The following is a 19674-nucleotide window of genomic DNA, read 5'->3' as shown; positions in this document are numbered from 1 at the left end:
AGCACCAGACTCCACCCCACCCATTCTGTCTCTCCCCCCAAGCCATACATGGCTCACAACCACACACAGATCTCCCCCTCCCCACGTACATGCAGCCCCCATTCCTCCCCTACCCAAGGGGCTGGGACCCACATGCACAGGCCTTGAGCCTTCCCCCACTGGCAGCAGCACAGAGCAGCCTGTCTGCCCCCCAGCTCAGGCCCCCTCCCCAGCTCCCCCCCAGGTACCTGCTTGCAGCCTCCTCCTGCCCCCCAGCTCTCCCTGCCCCACCGTGCTGGAAAGAAACCCCCCGTCCTGCTTGCTGTTGCCCCATGGAGCTGGGCTCTGCCCCCTGCCCAGGGGCCGGCTCTGGGTGAGCTGGGGGGGCAGGAAGGGAGGACAAAGGACAGGGCGGGGGGGCTGGGCTGGTTTCCCTCCTCAGCCACAGGACGGGTGGGGAGAGCTGGGCTACCCACAGCAGGGTGGGTCAGGTGCAGCGCCCACAGACCCTGCCCAAGCTTGGAAGCTGCCCCCTCCCCTGGCAGGCCAGGTGCCACTCTGCCTGCTTAGATTGTAGGGGCCTGCTGCATCTAAGGGGGGGGGGTCCCAGCAGCACTGAGAAGAACACCGTGCTCTCCTCCAGCGCCCCCATTCACAGAGCTCAAAGCACCCCACACAGTGGGGAAACTGAGGCACGGGGCGATAACTTACCCGCTCACCCACCAAGCCAGTGGCAGAGCTGGGAACAGAGCAGAGGTCTCCTCAGTCCCAGCCCGGGGCTGTATCCGCTAGGCCACGCTGCCTCCCCAAGCTCAGCAATCCCTGGCCTCAGAGCAAACACCCAGGGGTGAGTTTCACCCTGGGAAGTTTCCCAGCCATTTCCGAGCTCAGCAGCCATGCCCTGGTGAAGACATGCAGCATCCCTGGGCCCAGCAGTGCCACAGGGCCGGGGTGCCCAGGGCCTTTCACCACAAGGATTGTGTGGCGCACGTGGCCAGGTAAACCCCAACCCTTACTGGCCACTCATGCGCCATCCTTGCCAGCAAGTTCTCTCAGAACCTTAAGGAAGGTGCATCAACTTCAACACTATGTTAACTCTGAACCTTAATCAACGTGTCAACCTTGCTGATGTGTTCGCTCTGAACCCTAACAAGTCCATTATATAGACTGGCAACCTCGGGTTGTGTTAACCCTGAACCTTAACTACTACCCCACAATTGTCATTGCGTTAACTCTGAACTCTAATGAGATGCCACTGCAGCCCTTGCTACTTGCAACCTCGGAGCCTTTCCCGGATGGGGTCGGAGGAATGGAGCTAACCAGGGAGGTTAGACATATGCAGAACAAGGGGGTGTCCCTCCTGAAGGGGACAGGGGCCTCTCTGCAAAACACATGAAGACGACACTGGCGATCTAGCAAGGAGGCAGCAAGTGAGAGCTGCAGCTCCATTCCAACTCCCCCCCCGCACCACTATCCACCGAATCCAGGAGTTCTGCAAGGACAGCTTCTAGATTCAGAGTGGCCCACAGCTGGGGGAGGGCATGCAGGCTGCTCCCCAATGCCCCCGGCTCCAGCGGTCAGACAGGAACACCCCAGAGATTTTCAAGAGGGTTGCTATGGGCCAGAGGAGGGACACTGTGGCAAAGGGAAGGGGGGGGGGGAAAATCACTCAGTAGGGGGAGCTCTCCCCTAAGCCACTGCTGGCCCCAGTGCCCCAGGGCAGCACTAGGGGGTTCCGTGCTGCAGGGGCAGGGCTGGCCCAACGCCCCAGGGCGATGCTAGGGGGTGCAGGGCTGCAGAGGGCAGGCCCAGACGCTCCAGGGCAGAACTAGAGGGGTGCTGGGCTGCAGGGGGCAGGGTGGGGAGCTCTGAAGGTCTCTGGAACATGCAGCTCAGAGCCTCGAGGGACTGGGTGAGCTCCAGGCTCTGCCATGGCAATTTTGCTGTAGTTGAATCGTCCATCACCTGTGATGTGATGGGCCCCAGATGAGAGCAGGCAGGAAGAGAAAGGACCCCCCCTCCCCCACACACACACACTGCCTGCAGCACTCAATATACAAACCCAGGGTAGGGGGGGTCTCCAGCACACAGGCAAGCCCCATGACCTCAGACTCATAGACTTTAAGGTCAGAAGGGACCATTATGATTATCTAGTTTGACCTCCTGCACAATGCAGGCCACAGAATCTCACCCACCCACTCAGACACTGGCAGAGTCAGGAACAGAACCCAGGAGTCCTGGCTGACAGCCCACCCCCACCAGGCTGCGGCGGCACTGAATTACCTTTCTTGGAGAGCCGCTCCATCTTGCGTGCCTCAATCTTATCGCACTTGCGGTACCTGCCAGGGCAAAGAGAGCCGGTCAGAGCGAGGGGGCCATGGGTGCGGGAGGGAGCAGCAACACGCAGGGAGTGTGTGTTTCGTCCATCACCTGTGATGTGAAGGGAGCTAGCGGAGGAGCGAGTGCACTCACACAGTGCCGTGGGGGAGCTCGCGGGGGACGGGGCAGGCGTTTCGTCCATCACCTGTGATGTGAAGGGAGCTAGTGGAGGAGCGAGTGCACTCACACAGCGCTGTGGGGGAGCTCGCGGGGAGGCGTTTCGTCCATCACCTGTGATGTGAAGGGCGCTAGTGGAGGAGCGAGTGCACTCACACAGCGCTGTGGGGGAGCTCGCGGAGGAGCGAGTGCACTCACACAGTGCCGTGGGGGAGCTCGCGGGGGACGGGGCAGGCGTTTCGTCCATCACCTGTGATGTGAAGGGAGCTAGTGGAGGAGCGAGTGCACTCACACAGCGCTGTGGGGGAGCTCGCGGAGGGAGGGGAGAGGCGTTTCGTCCATCACCTGTGATGTGAAGGGCGCTAGTGGAGGAGCGAGTGCACTCACACAGCGCTGTGGGGGAGCTCGCGGAGGAGCGAGTGCACTCACACAGCGCTGTGGGGGAGCTCGCGGAGGAGCGAGTGCACTCACACAGCGCTGTGGGGGAGCTAGCGGAGGAGCGAGTGCACTCACACAGCGCTGTGGGGGAGCTCGCGGAGGGAGGGGGGAGGCGTTTCGTCCATCACCTGTGATGTGAAGGGAGCTAGCGGAGGAGCGAGTGCACTCACACAGCGCTGTGGGGGAGCTCGCGGAGGAGCGAGTGCACTCACACAGCGCTGTGGGGGAGCTCGCGGAGGAGCGAGTGCACTCACACAGCGCTGTGGGGGAGCTCGCGGAGGAGCGAGTGCACTCACACAGCGCTGTGGGGGAGCTCGCGGAGGAGCGAGTGCACTCACACAGCGCTGTGGGGGAGCTCGCGGAGGAGCGAGTGCACTCACACAGCGCTGTGGGGGAGCTCGCGGAGGGAGTGGGGGCAGTATACAGGGAGCTCCGGCAGGTGACATGACTTGCCTTAAGCCACACAGGGGCACAGTCAGGGGGAGGGCACAGGAGTCCTGGCCCCAAGCTCCCCGCTCTAACCACCACGCCCTACTCCCTGCCCAAAGCCAGGCTGGCAGCGGGGTGCCCCGCCCCGCACCCCGGGGACACTCACACACAGCACTGTTTCTTGGTGTTGGGTCCCCCGAACTTGGGCTTGTCCAGACAGTTGACGCAGGTCCCACAGTCCTGCAGCTTCAGGCAGCCCTTGCACTTGCCGCAGCGGGTCATGCGGTTCTTCTTGCCTGAGTGATGGTGGTGGGGGGTGGGGCGGCGCACGGGGGGCGGGGCTTTCACTGCCACTGGCTCCACCTTCCCCCGTCGTGCTCGCCCGCCCTCACTCTCTGAGGCCGAGGAGGTCTCTGCGGGGGAGATGGCAGGGGGGTTACCATGGGGCACCCCGGCCCCACCCTGTGGGGCATAGAGCTGCCTGCAGGACAGCATCCTGTAGCCCAGCGCCCCCCTCCGAGCCCTCCCACCCTGCCCCTGCAGCATGACACACCCTGCCAAGCCATCCCATAGCACAGCAGCCTCCCCGAGCCTTCCCACCCCACCCCCACAGCATGACACACCCTGCCAAGCCACCCCATAGTGCAGCCCCCTCCTAGAGACCTACCACCCCACCCCCACAGCATGACACACCCTGTCAAGCCACCCCATAGTGCAGCCCCTCCTGAGACCTACCACCCCACCCCCTCAGCATGACACACCCTGCCAAGCAACCCCATTGTGCAGCCCCCTCCTAGAGACCTACCACCCCACCCCCACAGCATGACACACCCTGCCAAGCCACCCCATAGTGCAGCCCCCTCCTAGAGACCTACCACCCCACCCCCACAGCATGACACACCCTGCCAAGCCACCCCATAGTGCAGCCCCCACCCGCCCCACACAGACACACCCCCTCCCACAACGCAGCCCAGCACTCCCTGGCGCCACCTCAAGGCCAGCACTGATGGTCGTGCCCCAGCTCTGCCCCGGAGGAGTGGGCACTGCCTCCATACTCACCCTCGGCGGCCGGCGAGGCAGCGATCTCCTCCCGCTCGCGCAGGGGCAGGGCGCTCAGGCGGGGCACGTCCTCGGGCACCATGGCACGTGACTGGCCCAGCGCCACCGCCGCATGCCGGCACACGTGCTTGATCCGGGGACCCTGCACTGGGGACTCCTGGCCCTGCGGGGACATCATGACAGGGTGGGTGCCAGGGGAAGAGCACCACGGGGCCAAGCCGCTGCCCTACTCCCCAACCACTGGGAGGGGGTGCACAGAGCAGGGCTGGAGAAAATACATCCTCCCCCCACCGCTGTGCCCCCCTCGCCTCTCCCACACACACACGCACAGCGGCAGTGATCCAGCTCCCAGCCCAGCATACCAGTTTCCTGGTCTCATTCCTGTCCGTGCTGGCCAGCTCCGGCTCAGCCTCCCCTGGCACAGCCTCTGCACTCTCCTCCGATTTGACGCTGGGTGATGGCTGCAGGCAGGAGACAGGCAGACGCAGCTGTGATGGCACAGCCAGAGCTACAGGGACCCAGCCCCCCACCCCTTTCCCTGGCTCTGGGGGAGCTTGGTTAAGGCATGGGGTACCCAGCACTGCTGGGTTCTCTCCCCTGCTCTGGGAAAGGAGTGGGGTCTAGGAGCCAGGATTCCTAGAGCCGTGGATAGAGCCACGGAGTCCTAGCTCCCAGCTTCACCCCTGTCACCCATGCTCTAATAGAGGCCACTCCCCTTCCAGAGCTGGGGACAGAACCCAGGAGTCCTGGCTCCCAGCCCCCGCCCCCCTACTTATTCCCCCTCCCAAAGTTAGGGACAGAACCCAGCCCCCCCACACCCTTCTCTAACTACTCATATCCACTCCCCCTTGCAGAGCTGGGGAGAGACAGTTACTAACCTTCCCGTAACAGTGGTTCTTCGAGTGCTTCCAGCATGGGTGTGTGCGCATCGTGCCTGGAAGACTTTTCCCCACCTAGTGATATCCGTCAGCTGGGCTCTGGTGCCCCCTGGAGTAGCACCTCCACGGCACGGGTAGATAGGCACCTAGCAACTTCGACAGAGGGGCAGGTGGGCAGGTGGGGGATGGACGTGAGCAACACATCTTGAAGAACAGGAGTTACAGAAGGGTTAGTAACCATCTCTTCTTCTTGGAGTGCTTGCTCATCGCCATCCCAACACAGGGGATCCCACGCATTCCATCAATGGGTGGGGTGGGAGTTCCTGAGAGACGGAGTGAAGGAGCACTGCCCTGAAGGCTGCATCGTTCCTCGCCTGCGGGGTAAGGGCAAAGTGCCCATGAACATGTGGACAGAGGACCAAGTCGCCACCTTGCAGAGCATGAGCCATGAACGCCGCTGGTGAGGCGTGTGCCTGTGTGGTGTGTGCTGTTAAGCGTGGGGGAGCCACCTTCGCCAGGCCATAGCACGTGCAGATGCAGGACATTATCCAGGAGATCCTCCATGCCAAGACCACGCTGCCTTTCGTCCTTTCTGCAACAGCAATGAATAACTGAGTGGACTTTCAAAAGGGTCTAGTCCTTTCTATGTAAAAGGCCTGAGCACGACTGAACAGGGCCGGCTCCAGGCACCAACGCAGGAAGCACGTGCCTGTGGTGGCACATGCTAAGGGGCGGCATTCCATCCATTCTTGGGGCGGCACAGTCCGAACGGCTTTATTTTATTTTATTTTTTGCTTGGACGGCAAAAATGGTACAGCCGGCCCTGTGTCTAACGTCCAGAGAGTGCAGCCTCTGTTCATGCTTATTAGCATGAGGTTTAAGACAGAACACTGGAAGATGTCCTGACTATTGTGGAAATGGGAGACCACTTTCAGAAGGAAGGATGGGTGAGGACACACAGACTTTGACCCTGAAGATGACCATGTAGGGCGGCTCGGAGGTGAAAGGCCAGATCTGACACCCTCCTGGCCGAGGTGATGGCCACCAGAAGGGTGGTCCTCCAGAATAAATCAATCAAGGGACATGCTGATAGTGGCTCAAACAGTGACCCTGTTGAGATCCCAGGGAAGCAGAGGCTGCGGATACAGGCGCTCAAAGCTCTTTAAGAACCGAGAGCTAATCGAGTTGGAGAAAACTGATCTGCTGTTCACCAGAGGGGGAATGCCAATATTGCCACCCAGTGGACTCTGATGGAAAAGACCGCCAGGCCTTCTCCCTTCAGATGGAGCAGGTCGTCCAGGCTAAAGGGGAGTGTGGCCTCCAGAAGGGGGACCCCGTTCTGAAGTGACCAGAGTGAGAACCTTTTCCATTATGTTAGATAGGCCGTTCTGGCCGACTGCCCATAAGGACCACTTGGACCAGTGCCAAACAGCCCAGCTCCATTTCGCTCAGCCACGAAGAAAGTGCAGAGACTGCATGAGGCCTTGGCCCTGGGAGATCAGATCCGGCCACACTGGGAGACCGACTGGGGCATCTATCGAGAGGTCCAGCACGGTTGTGAACCAATGCTGGCGTGGCCATGCCAGTGCTAGGAGAGTCACGGGGGCTTTGTCCCTTTTGACCCTGAGGAGCACTTTGTGGATGACGGTGTGGGAGGAAAGGCGTAGAAGGAACCTGCCTCCCCATAGCAGATGGAAGGTGTCAGAGAGAGACCAGGCTGTGCCCCAGGTATGAGCAGAACTGGGTTATTTCCTATTGCTTCTGGTTGTAGACAGATCTACCTGGGGAAACCCCCACTTCTGGAAAATAGCCTCCAGGACGTCCAGCCAGAGAGATCACTGGTGGTGACTGGTGAAGGACCTGCTCAGGTGGCCTGCGAGCCTGGAAGCTAAGCAGCCTCCAGGTGAATGGAGTGGGCTAAGCAGTAGTCTCAGAGTTTCAACACCTTAGGCACAGGGGAGAGGATCGGGTTCCCCTTTGCTTGTTTACATAGAACATTGCTGTGGTGTCTGTGAGGACTGACGCACATCTGCCCTTGCTGCAGAATGCTTGGCAGGCAAGGCGCACTGCCCTTCACTCCCTGACAATGATATGCAGGCAAACCTCCTCCTTTGTCCAGAGACCCTGTGTCCTGAGAGGCCCCAGGTGGGCTCTCACCCCATATCTGGGGCATCTGTGACCAGCTCGACCGTTGGTGCGGGCCTTGCAAAGGGAACCCCAGCACACACAGTGTCTTGATCCAGCCACCACTGAAGGGCATTGAGCATCGTCTGGGGAAGAGCGACCACTGTCTAGTGGGTGACACCCGGTAATGTACACCGACGCCAGCCACAGCTGCAGAGGGTGGAGTCTGAGACATGCACGCTGCACCACAGTGAGTGCTGGAGGCCATGTGCCCCAGGAGCTGTAGGCAGCTCCTGGCTGTAGCAGTGGAGTATGCTATCTGGCCTGGTATGAGGGCTGAGATGGCCCTGAAAGCAGCTCTCCGGTAGGGAGGCCCTTGCTTGTCATGTCAAGGATTGCTCCTATGAGTTCTACCCTCTGGAAGGGCATGAAGGTGGACTTCTGCTTATTAATCAGGAGTCCCAGGCTCTTGAAAATGGACAGAACGATTTCCACTGGTTGTCCCACTAGCCCCTTGGACTGACCTCTCACCAGCCCTTGTCCAGGTCGGAACAGACCTGCACGTCTCTCCTCCTGAAGAAGCTGCTCCCACTACCATGCATTCTGTAAACACTCCTGGGGCAGCTGAGAGGCCGGGGGGCAGAACTGTGAACTAACAGTGGTTCTGGTTTGCCACACACCGACGGTATCTCTGTGCCCCCAGAAGAGAGCTATAGGTCAAGGGCGGCATACCAGCCCCCTGGATCCATGTGGAACTTCAACTTCTTTAAGAACTTGTTAAAGTTTGAGGTCTAGGATAGATCTGAGATCCCTCCTGGACTTTGGGATCAGGGAACCTCCACCACTGCCCCCGCCCTTAGGAGCAACTGCACCCTCCTGGGCCAGGAGATTTTTGTGAGAAGGGTCCCTGAAGAGGGATGGAGGAAGAAAAACTGCACGGCGTATCCCACTTTTGCCATGCAGAGCACTCACCAGTTGGATGCGATGTTGGCCCATGCCTGGTAAAAGTGGGACAATGGTCCACAAACATAAGGCCAAGATCCAGGTACTGGGCTGGTGCCCTGTCCTCAGGTGCCCCCTCAAAAGCTTTGTCTGTTGCCTGACAGTTGTTTCGCATGCGCAGACATTGAGGCTGGTCTCTTCCTGAAACCCCTATTGCTCTGTTGCCTGAAATCCTGCCGCTAGTGGGACTGGTAAAAACGGCCCATGGGCTGTGGCTTATAAGGTTTCCAGGATGGGGCAGCCCAATGATTTCAAGGTCCCCTTGAATCTTTCAGGCTGTGCACCTGGGCGTCAGGACTGCCCTTTGAATGGGAGGTCCTGAACAGTCTGCTGGACTTCATGGGGGAGGCCCAATGACCAAAGCCAGGAACTTCTCATTACAACTTCAGTAGCCATCACCCAGGCCACTGCATCCGTGTCTAGGGCCGGCTGGAGGGATGTCTTGGCTATGGCCCTGCCCTCTTCAGTCATGGCAGCAAATTCTGCCCTAGGCTATGTCTACACTGGCAATTGAACAACAAAACTTTTGTCTTTCAGAGGTGTTTAAAAAACCCCAAAAGACAAAAGTTTAGTGCCAGTGAGAACAGCGTGTGAACTGCCAATGTGGCTTGAGGACCCCTGATTGCTGCCCCAGGAACCAATCCTCTTTCCAACTGGGATGGAGGGGGTGCCCTTGTCTCTGACAGTGCCAAAAAGGAGCATCTCCCATGGGAGCCCTGGACCATCCGCGGCCAAAGGGTCCAGCATCTGCCATTGGCTAGTACCCCATGCTGGTGGGACAAGTCCCTGTGGTGGGTATGATCTGCCCAAGGTCCGGTCCCATGCAAGGCACATGACTCTGCCTGAGATTTGGAGCTCAAGGACCGGCTGCTAGGTGACCAGGATGGCGCCAAATGACTTTGCCTTGACAAGAAGCGGTGCTGCAACTGCTGGCCAGATGCCAGGGATGAGACCGGCATCTAGGCAAGGCGTCGCTGCAGCAAGCATGGCCTGGGTGCCGAGTCCCCCAACGATGAGCGAGATGGAGGGTGGTGCATCGCCATCTTCACGGGCTTGTCCAGGACTGGTGATTACCCTCTTAAGGCTGGGCCCTGCAGTGCCTGTCTTGTCCCTTGTAGGCCCCCAGTTTGGAGATAGCGCTACCTGGAGGGGTAAGAGATTTTGCACTGCCCCATACGCCTCTGGCGCTGCCAGGTTTGCGTCCTCTTCTTGGATCAGCCCACATGGGGAGCTCCTCAGTACTGGACTTGACAGGTCCCCCACCCCGCCGGGTGGTTACAGTGGTTCACCACAGTTCACTCATCCCCCAGTGCCCCCAATCAGACTTCTTTTCGGCCCCAGTGATGGGGAACAGTGCTGTGTCATCGGTGCAGATTTCTTGGGTGCCAGAGAAGCATGCTGGGGAGCCAACCGGACGCCAGCGCGCACCTGGGAAAGGGAGCGCTCAGTGCCAGGTCCAGTCACCGCTCTCAAGCGGGACAGAGTGCCGCCTCCGTAAGTAGGAACTTCAATGGATTCTCTCTCATTTTGGGTTCTTGGTTTGAAGTTCCTACAGATCTGGCACTTACCCTGGATGAGACCCTCTCCCGGGCACTTCAAGCAGTGCATGTGAGGGTCACTAACTGGCATGGGCCTGGCACTCCGCACACTGTTTGAACTCTGCCCTGGGGCCAGGGTGGGTGCTCACTGGAAAAACTAACTAGCGTTATACTTATGCTAACAAGCTATTTACACGTTCTACAATCTATTTACAGGAAGACCCCCATGAGGGGATCTATTGCTGGGCAAGAGAGATCTTTCTGTCTAGAACAAAGCAACTGAGGAGACAGCAGGTGCCTACCAACTGCACCATGGAGGCACCACTCCAGGGGGCACCAGAGTCGACCCAACGGACACTACTAGTGATTAGGGGGCAAAAAGCCTTATAGCGACAGTGCATGCGACACGTGCACACCCATACTGGAATGGACATCAGCAAGCACTCGAAGAAGAAACCAGGAGTCCTGGCTCCCAGCACCGCCTGCTCTAACCACTTGACCCCACTCCCCTCCCAGAGCTGGGAAGAGAACCCAGGAGTCCTGGCTCCCAACCCCACCTTCTGGCCTCACGGGAAGCACTGTTATTAAGGCAGACTGACAGGCTAGCATATGCAGCCCCCCTCCACCCATCCCCCCGTCACCCAGTGCCGCCCCCCGAACAGGGGGCTCTGTCTCACCGGGGCCAATCTGAGCAGCTGCTGCTGGTCGATTTTGAAGAGCTGCACCTTGGCGCGAGTCAGCAGACTGTAGACTTTGTCCATGCCAGACAGCTGGGCCGGCTGTGCAGCTGGTGCTGCCTCCTCCCGGGCGGGCGCCACAGCTCCCTGCTCCTCAGCCTCACACCCTGAGCCCTCCTCCTCCTCGGACTCATGGCTGGCCAGTGAGGCCACGCGGCGGATGGCCACTTTACGCACCACGCCTGGCGCGTCCACGTCCTCCATCTTGATCAGCTCCGTGTCCGGGGGAACAGGCAGGTGCTGGGGGGGCTCCCCAAAGAGGGGCAGGGTCAGGTGGTTGGTTCGGCCCAGCAGCCGCTTGCCACTGCGGGTCATCACGGGCTCGTAGTGGGGGGAGGGGGGCTCTGGCCGGGGCACAGGGGACAGTGGGGGGTCCTTCCCGGCCTCGCTGAGGCACACGGGCTCTGGCTCCTCAGCCGACACTGTCAGAGACTCATAAATCTTCAGGTGGGCCTCGCTGGGGGTGAACTGAGGGGCCCGGAGCAGCGGGGGCCGCCTGGCCAGCGGGGAGGGGGCCAGGAGGGGGCCAGCCGGGAAGAGGTGGGGCTCCTCAGGGGGCAGCTGGAAGAGGGACTTGCCCGCCTCGGGGGGCAGAGGCGGCGAGGTGCTGAGGGAGGTCCAGCGGAAGGTGGGCTCCCGCAGGATAGAGCGCCGCTTGCCGAGGAGGCTGGGGAGAGGGGAGGCTGGGGGTGAGAGGCCAGGGGAAGGAGGGGGTGATGAGAGGGGGGAGGGGTACTCGTCAGGAGAGCGGGGGGGCTGGCCAGGTGCCACCTCCTGGCCAGGGGCTTGCTGTGGGGCCGGGGGCTCCCCACGGGGCAGCACCTCCATTTCAGGGGCCTTGGCCCGGGGCGCTCGTCGGGGGGGCTCGTCCATGAAGCGCCGGGGAGGACGGATGAGGCGGCAGGAGCGGGCGCTCACCACAGGCATGATGAACTGGCGGATGTTCTTCAGGAAGGTGGCTTTGTGCCCGGGGGGCTCCTCGCCCACCGTGCCAGCCCCCTCCCGCTGGGCAGCCGCCACCCGCTCAGCCCGCTGACTGGGGGTGAGGGGCGGCCGGCCCCGCCCCCGCTTCAGACACTGTGCCCGCGTGGACTGGGCGATGGATGCCGGGGCAGCTGACTCCTCCTCTGCCTGGGCCGGACACGGGGGCGACCCCGGCCTCTCCTCCACGGCGCCCTCACGCCAGGCCAGCCGCCGCGCCCGTCTCCGGCGCTTCCACCGGGCTTGGGTCGGAGAGGCTGGCTCAGCTGGTGCCTCACGGGGCAGCTGCTCTGGAGCAGGGGCAGGGGGAGTGGGGGAGTCCCCCGGCAAAACATCCCCCCTCCTTGGTGGGCTGCTCTTCCTCCTCTTGCTGCCCTGCTTCCTGCCCACGGGGGGCTTTAGTCTGGCACGGGCCAACACCACCCGCCCCGACTTCAGCCGTTTTGCTTTGGAGACAAACTTGAGCAGCAGGGGCAATTTCTTCCGCCCACGCCCAGGGCCCTTCCTCCGGGAGCTCAGGCTGGCACCAGAGGCAGGCTGCTGGCTCTTCCTGGGGGGCGCTGGGGCAGCGCCGGGAGCCTTGGCACCCCGCTGAGGGGCTCCCGGCTTCTTCTTGAAGGAGCCGCGAGGGCGGCCTCGCGGCCGGTGGGGCACCATGGGGTCATGGCTCTTCCCCCTCGGGGGGCTGCCGGGGGCTGGGGAAGGGGGCATGGCCTCAGAGGGCCCTGGGTCCTGCTTGGGAGGCGTCCTGGTGGCTTGGGTGGGGCTGGCGCCTGGAGGGGGCTTGGCCGGCGGGGGCCTAGATCTCTGGAGCAGCTCGGCCAGGGCCCTGACCATGCGCTCCCGCTGGGCCTCGCCCTTCCTCGGCGTGGCCGGCGCCTGGGAGGGGGCCGCAAGCAAGGACACGTCCCTCTTCTTCCTGCCGCTGGCTTGTGGCGACACACCTGCAACGAGAAATGAGAGGGGGTGGACTGGAGACCCCACCCATGCACCACCGCACAGCGGCCAGCCAGCTAGCAAGGGTGGTTAACATGCGGCAACTCCATCCCAGGCCCCCAATGCCGGGGGGGGGGGGGGGGGGTGACAGCAGCTATTACCCCAACCAAGACCTGGCTTACCCTAGGGGTGGCACTGTGTGCCCTGCAGTAGAGAGACTGGACCCTCATCATACCAGGGCACCCTAACTGAGACGAGATCCCCTCATTGTGCCAGGCACTGCCCAGACACCCCCTAGCTGTTAGAGCGAGGTTCTCTCAGCATGCCGGCCACTGCCCAGACACACAGAGACAGTCCCTGCCCACTGAGATCAGGGCCCCCCTGTGCTGGGCGCTGCACAGACACAGCGCAAGACAGGCCCTGCCTAAAGAGCTCACAGTCTGAACAGCCAGAGGTGGATTATCCCCATTTCACAGATGGGGAAACTGCGGCCCAGGGAGAAGCTGTGAGCTGCTCAGGGTGACGCCAGGAGTCAGCGGCAGAGCCCCAGTATGTCCAGCATCTCTCCCTCCCCTTCCATGTTGGAAACATGCTGCAAACACAGAGCCAGAAAGCTGGTGCTGGCAGAGGGGCTGTGGGCACTGGACAAAGTGACTCCCACGTTCACTGGCTGGAGCCAGCACTGCGTCCCGGGCACCACCGGAAGCTGGTGTGGCCAAGCAGTTTCAGGCAGAAGAGAAGCACGTTCACAGTGGGGAACAGTCTCAGTTTATCCACAGCCACACCCACGTTAACTCTGCTAGGCGAAGCTGGCACCTAGACCCCAGTGGGGCCGCAGTTACACGGGGGGGACGACACAGCAATTCCCCATCCCCTGCTGGCATGAGCTACGGCTGGTGCAACTGGGCCCACCCTATGGTGGTAGGTAGGGGGAGCTATTTTCCCTCCCCCCAAGAGACACTGTTATAATGCACAAGATCGGAGTTCATGCAAGGCCTCGTGCTGCGAGGCTGACCCCTGCGGGATGGAGGTAGCGTCCAGGCAGCAGCCCCGCTGCAGGCAGAGACAGCCAAGGGCCCCGTGGAGAAGCACGGCACAGGAGATGTGACTGAAGGCTGGGGACATGGGTCGCCAGGGCTGACACCTCCCCAGTGCTGGATCGAGGGGGCGTCCGCATGGGGTCAGGCCAGCCGGTGCCCTCACCTCTCTGGGAGCGCAGGGCGGCGCGCAAGGAACTCTGGGAGACAGGCTCATCGGGAGGGAAGCCCTGGAACTCTTCCTGCAGGGGCGGGGAACAGAAAGGGGCTGTGGTTAGATGGAGGGTACCAAGCTCCAGCCCCCAACATAAGCTCCAGCCACCCCTTGCTACACAGACCTATTCCAAGCAGCACCAAGCTAGGCCCACACATAGGCCCAGGTCCCACCCTCCCATTTCCCCCCAGGATGACCCCACCCATATCCCCTAGACCCCACCCAACACACCTGTTCGGAGGAACTAGAGGTGGCCATGCCCACACCCCTTAGGCCCCACCCACACCCCCTCCCCAGGCCCCACCTACTGACATGCCACACAGCTGGAAGCAAACGCCCAGACGGGGAGGCTGGCACAGCCTAACCATGAGACAGTGAAGGATCAGGAAGAGCCACTGGGGCACTGCCAGGCCAGCATGGGGGGGACGAGATGAGCCCGGTCAGCTCCATGCTACAGCTATGGGGTGGGGGGCTCCTCGTCACAGGGAGGCAGACTTCCCTCAAGCCACCAGATGGGGCAGGCACCTCATTCATTGCCAGCGGGATCGTACCAGGGTGAGGCCTGGACAGGCCACTGGGACCAATCCCTCCTCCAGCAGCCCTCTGCTGGACCGAGCCGCTGTGCTCCCGGCAGCCCCCGAATGGGGCAGGCAGTGGAGCCCACCCAGCATTAACCACTAAGTAACTTTGGCTCGCTGGCTTCCTGCTGTACCTGCGCAGACTCACCCAGCTTCCTAACTGCACACTGAGACGCGGTCCATAAGACCCTCGCAACAGGCACCCAAGAGACAGCCCTGCCCCAGCCAGTGTGCAATCCCCTGCATATGGGGGGAACTGAGGCACAGAGAGACGCAGCACCGGCCAAGGTCACACACGGAGTCTGGGAATTGGTGGCACATTGCCCCTAGCTGTGCACACACCGGCTGCCATGCCACTGTACCCAGGACCATGTGGGATCAGGGGATGCTGGGGGGATACAACTAGCCATGGGGGTGGGAGCATACTCTGCCTAAAGAGAAATGTTGCCCATTCCCTAGCAGCTTTGATAGATGCCCCAAAGGATAGCAAGGGCCTTAACGGATTACGCTCCCGCAGCACCAAGATGCAGCCGCCTCTAGGGCGGAGCAGCTGGGGAACAGCTGCATACAACACACCACACAGGGAGGCTTACCCAGCGCTAGATGCAGCTGCCTTCACAGTGGAGCATGGCAGGCACCCAAAGACACGAGCGTGTCATCATCGTGTAGCCGCACCAGCTACCTCACCCCAGAAGCAGCAACATGTCAGCAGGGGCAATGAGAGACTGTTCCCCAGGTGCCCCATCTCAGCGCCACATGAGCCATCCCTGTGTGGCTGTTTCCCAGCGTCTCCCACAGGTGAGTGCATCTCATTGTCCAGTGCTGGACAAGGCATCCTCATGTAGTTATGTGTGGTTGTTCTCCAGCTGCCCCGCCCCAGAGGTGGCGGCATCTCAGTGCGGGACAAGCCATCCCAGCATAACATGGTTCAGCTCAACTAGCCCCAGCGGTTAGGTAAGTTGAGAAGCTAGAAGCAGCCCTGGCGTGTGAACCCGGCACAGCAGTGCCCCCTCCTCTCTGCCAGCCAGGCGGTGCTGCCCCTCTGTTGTGGGCACTTCACAATGGGCTGCTTTGCCAGCTCAAGGGCGCACAGCATGGGGACTGCTGGGTCCACGCCGCAATCGCGCAGGCTCATTCCACCAGACTCTCCCTCTCCACATGCCACCCCAAGCAGCGGAGAGCACTGACCACATTCCCCTGTGTGCTGGGGAAGAGCCAGGGCCTGCCTGAGGTCAGATGCATCCAGCGTTTCACTGGGCAACAGGAGAACAAGGCCAAGCTACGGCTGGACAAACTCCTCGGGTTGGGTGCCAAGAGACCACACCACCTGCTGGTACATGGGTAACTCCCCCCGGGAGGAAACAGAACCAGCCCCTCTGCTGGTGGGGCAGGAGACTGGTGGCCACCTCCACATGCCCCTTGAAAGATCCCCAGCTAGGTCAGGAACCAGCAACCTCACACTGGCAGAACTGCAGCGAAATGGAGCCAAGAAATAGCGGGAGCAGGGAACAGAGCAGGGGAGCTTTTCCTCTGGGGGCTCCAACTCTGAGCGGGCCCCAGGGCAGGGACTGGCTGGCTCAGGGGGAAAGAAATGGGTCATGGCACCTTTCCCCTCTAGGGGCACCGGCTCCAATTGGGCCCCAGGTCTGTAGTGGCTTTATCCCAAGTGCCTTTGCTGGAGTCTGCAGCTCCAGGCAAGTCAGGGGTCTCATCTCTCAGCAACCCCTGCAGAAGACAGCTGCACTCCCCTGTCCGCAGGCCCCTGCAACCGGGCAACCCGAGGCCTGTGGGCTGGGGGCACCCAGCTCCCCCATACCCACAGAAGACAGACAAGCCATTCTGCAGGGCAGGCTGATCCAGCGCTGGCCCCCTCCCACCCTCTGGGATCCCTGCCAGCTGCCTGCCCTCACCGCAACTGGCCCAGCCCCAAACGCTGCCCACTCAAGCAAGGCTGGCACCTCTGTCCAAGGCCGGGCTCCTGGAGTCCCGTGACCAGGCGAGACGCAGAGCAAACAGGAAAGGCAAGTTCCCGGGCCCAGTGGACACGGAGAGCCACAACAGTGACGACTCAGGCTCCAGGGCAGAGATCAGCACATTCAGCATCTAGCAAAGAAGGGCCTGTTCAGGCCAGGACCCCACCCCCCCATGTGCTAGGCCAGCCCCACATCTCCATCCATGAACTTCAATCACATTCCAGTGAGGGCAGAGTCACCAGCCCCCTTAGAAAGGTGGGGAAACTGAGGTATGGAGGGGGAGCAGGCCAGTGACAGAGCCGGGGCCGGACCCCAGGTCTCCAGAGTGCCAGTGCTCCAACCGCCTGTCCCCTAATCAGGGGGTTCGACTCCCGATTCCAGCGCAGCTCTTGCCCCACGTGCAAGACTGCGGCCAGCAGGGCTCTCAACGCTGCACTGCATGGGGGAGCCAGGTCAGAGCCAAACCAGCCAGCCTGCCCACAGCGAGAGTCCATCCATGCCATACTAGCCCTCGGCAGGAGGAGCCTGGGACCAGAACGCTGGGGCCAGAGACTCACCCCGCTCCCGAAAAAGGCACCTGGCCGGCCATTAGCCCCAGCATCACACAGTTCACAGGGGTTCCGCAGGACAGGGGAACCTCCCACCCCTCACTGCACACAGGCCCACCTGGAGGGGGAGACCATCTGTATGTGCCCACAAAGAGGGGCCCATGCACTGAGGTGGGGGCAGACAAGGAACCAAATGTGACTCCAGGGCAGACTGTGCAGGGAGGGCTCCGAGTGGTGCCATGCCCGGGGCAGGTCAGGAAGCTGCTGGGGGTGGCGTTGCAAGTTGCTGTCCAGACTCTGAAGCCGAACTCCAGAGGGGGGCACGGAAAAGCCGGGATGAGCCGAGCCCAGTGCTGGCTACAGTCAGCCAGGGTGAGATGGGCACTGTGTGTGCCCCCTGCTGCCCAACGCACACCATGTGGGGCAGGGCTCCTCCCCAACAACCCTCGTCTGCCCCACCCCAGCCCGACAGAACTGTTCAGGCAAGGGGCACCCACAACTCCTTCAGGATGGGCTCCCCTGGCCAGGTACCACCTCCTATCATGCAGCAGCCAAACCCCTCTACACATTGGGGGGCTGCACCCCACAACTCCCTAGCCCCACAAACAGCAGCCCCTGCCACAGCCCCACATAGGGGCCCCCTCAACCCAGCTCTAGAGAGTCCACCAAGCCCCCTAACTTTCCCCTCTCCCCACCAGCACCCGCACATACCCCTCCCACAGGGACCCACCCCCCACAGGTCACCCAGCTCACCCCCAAGATGCCCCTGCCCCAGAGTCACAGACCCTCCATGATCTCCCACCCCTCAACCTTCCCCACACCTCCAGCCCTGGGGCCCCAGCTCCTTTCCCCATAGGGATGCCCTCTGCAGCTTCTCCCTATACTTCCCAGTTCCTCCAGAAACTGTTCAGTCCCCCCTCAGCCCTAGGGTTCCAGCACCCCAATGCACAACCTCACCCAACCCCCCACCCTGGGGGCTCAGCTCACACCCCCTGCCCCAGCAGCACCCCAGGGTCCCAGCCACCGAACTGCTTCCCCAACATTCCCCCCCAGCTCCACCTCCTACTGCCCCATCACATCCCCCAACCTCTCCTACATGCCACATCCCACCCAACTATACCCCAGGCTCTCAGCTGCAGCCCTCTCCCCACAGCCCCCCCCCCCCCATGAGTTCCCAGACGCCCAGTTCCCTTCCTATCGGATCCCTCCCCACCAAGTTTCTACCCCCAGGCCCATCAGCCCCCAGCCCCGTTCATCTCCGCCAGGATGCAGCTCCAGCCTTGCCCAAGCTCAGCTGCTCCCCAGCCCCAACCCCCCATGTTCCCACCTCAGGCCCTGCAACCCCGCCCCAACTAGCCGCCCAACTCCCTTCCCCCAGCCAGCCCCACCGCTCACCGGCTCCTCCTCGCTGCTGCCCGCCCAACAGGCCCTGCAGGCGGCGCAGGCTCCAGCCCAGGCCCAGAAGGCTCCGAAGCGCCGGGTCCCCAGGCCGGGCCCGTCCCCGCTGGACCCGCCGCGCAGGGGCAGGCGCGCGCGCAGCCCGGCCCGGGGCAGGGGCGGCCCCGCCCGGCCGCCCGGGGAAGCGGCCCCGGGCCCAGGCGGAGCCACCGCCGCCCGCCGCAGCCGCCGCCGCCATCTTTAATCGCTGGGGGGGGGCCTGGCCCGGGGGGGGCGGGGCCGCCGCAATAACAGCCCGGCCCGGCCGCGGGGCACCATGGGGGATGGAGTCCGGGCGGGGGCGGTGCCCATCGGCCGCAGCAGGGCCTGGACTACAGCCCCCAGCAAGCATTGCGGCTCCGCTTGCTGCCCGGGCCGGCCGTGGGGCTACCTGGGGAATGGAGTCCGGGCGGGGGTGGCGCCCATTGGCCAAAGCGGGGCGGGGACTACAGCCCCCATCAGGCATTGCGGTGCCGCTCCTGGCCCGGCCGCCGGACACCCTGGGGGATGGAGTCCAGGCGGGGAGGAGTGCAACATGGAATGAATAATAGCTCCCAGCAGGCATTGGCGCTACAAAGCCTCAGAGAGAAACTCCGTTGCATCATGGGGATTGGAGTCCATGGGGGGAGGGCTGTTCTTCAATGCACCATGGGAGTTGTAGTCCTCTCTGGCCTGCAGGAAGGGGAGAAAACTTCAGCTCCCGGAAGGCATTGCTCCACTTGGAGAAACACCCTGTAGCCTAGCATAGGTGGCCCCAGCTCCTCTCTTCCTGTCGCATGAAAGATGTAATTAAGTTACTACGATTCCCAGCAGGCATTGAGGCACACACTGGCCCCAGGGCACCATGGGGCATGGAGTCTGGAGAGGGAGGCGCCATGTAACTCGATCCACAGACAATAGAGGGGGACTACAGTTCCCAGCAGGCATTGCAGCTGCCAAGCGTGTGGGGTGGTGGTGTCCAGCGATTTCGCCATGCACTATGGGAGTTGTAGTCCTGTATGGCACTTTGCTGGGGAGAGGACTACAGCTCCCTGAAGGCATTGCCCAGGTAGGAGACGCAGTGCATGAAGGGATATGCAGCCCCAGCTCCCTTTCCATCCCCATGCAGCAACGCGAGGTCAGCTCCCAGCAGGTCCCGTATCTGCACAGCTGTGCCCACCATTCAGACTCAGCAGCAATGTACCATGGGAAATGCTGTCCTAAGTCCTCAGTTCCCACTCACAATGCCTGGGGGTGGCAATTAGACTACAACTCCCAGCATACATTGGGCTCATCCTGCCCACTCTTAGC

The 19674-nt window shown here is 62.1% G+C and overlaps 1 protein-coding gene across 2 annotated transcripts in view; it reads right to left on the bottom strand.

Annotated features, from left to right (window-relative positions):
- Nucleotides 1-18508, bottom strand: part of KMT2B (lysine methyltransferase 2B) — a 36072-nt gene extending 17564 nt beyond the window's left edge. For both annotated transcript variants that reach the window (XM_039512746.1, XM_039512747.1), the window contains exons 1-7: nucleotides 18343-18508; nucleotides 13801-13876; nucleotides 10621-12605; nucleotides 4764-4862; nucleotides 4402-4564; nucleotides 3509-3755; nucleotides 2263-2318 (exon numbers count right to left, since the gene is read on the bottom strand). In XM_039512746.1, the coding sequence (XP_039368680.1) occupies nucleotides 2263-2318; nucleotides 3509-3755; nucleotides 4402-4564; nucleotides 4764-4862; nucleotides 10621-12498 (2443 nt within the window). In that variant the 5' untranslated portion in view covers nucleotides 12499-12605; nucleotides 13801-13876; nucleotides 18343-18508. The remainder of the gene's footprint in view (nucleotides 1-2262; nucleotides 2319-3508; nucleotides 3756-4401; nucleotides 4565-4763; nucleotides 4863-10620; nucleotides 12606-13800; nucleotides 13877-18342) is intronic.
- Nucleotides 18509-19674: the final 1166 nt, after the last annotated feature.

The sequence above is a fragment of the Mauremys reevesii genome, linkage group 24 (assembly GCF_016161935.1).
Source record: "Mauremys reevesii isolate NIE-2019 linkage group 24, ASM1616193v1, whole genome shotgun sequence".
Lineage (NCBI taxonomy): Eukaryota > Metazoa > Chordata > Testudines > Geoemydidae > Mauremys > Mauremys reevesii.
This window is presented reverse-complemented; position numbering and strand designations above follow the sequence as displayed.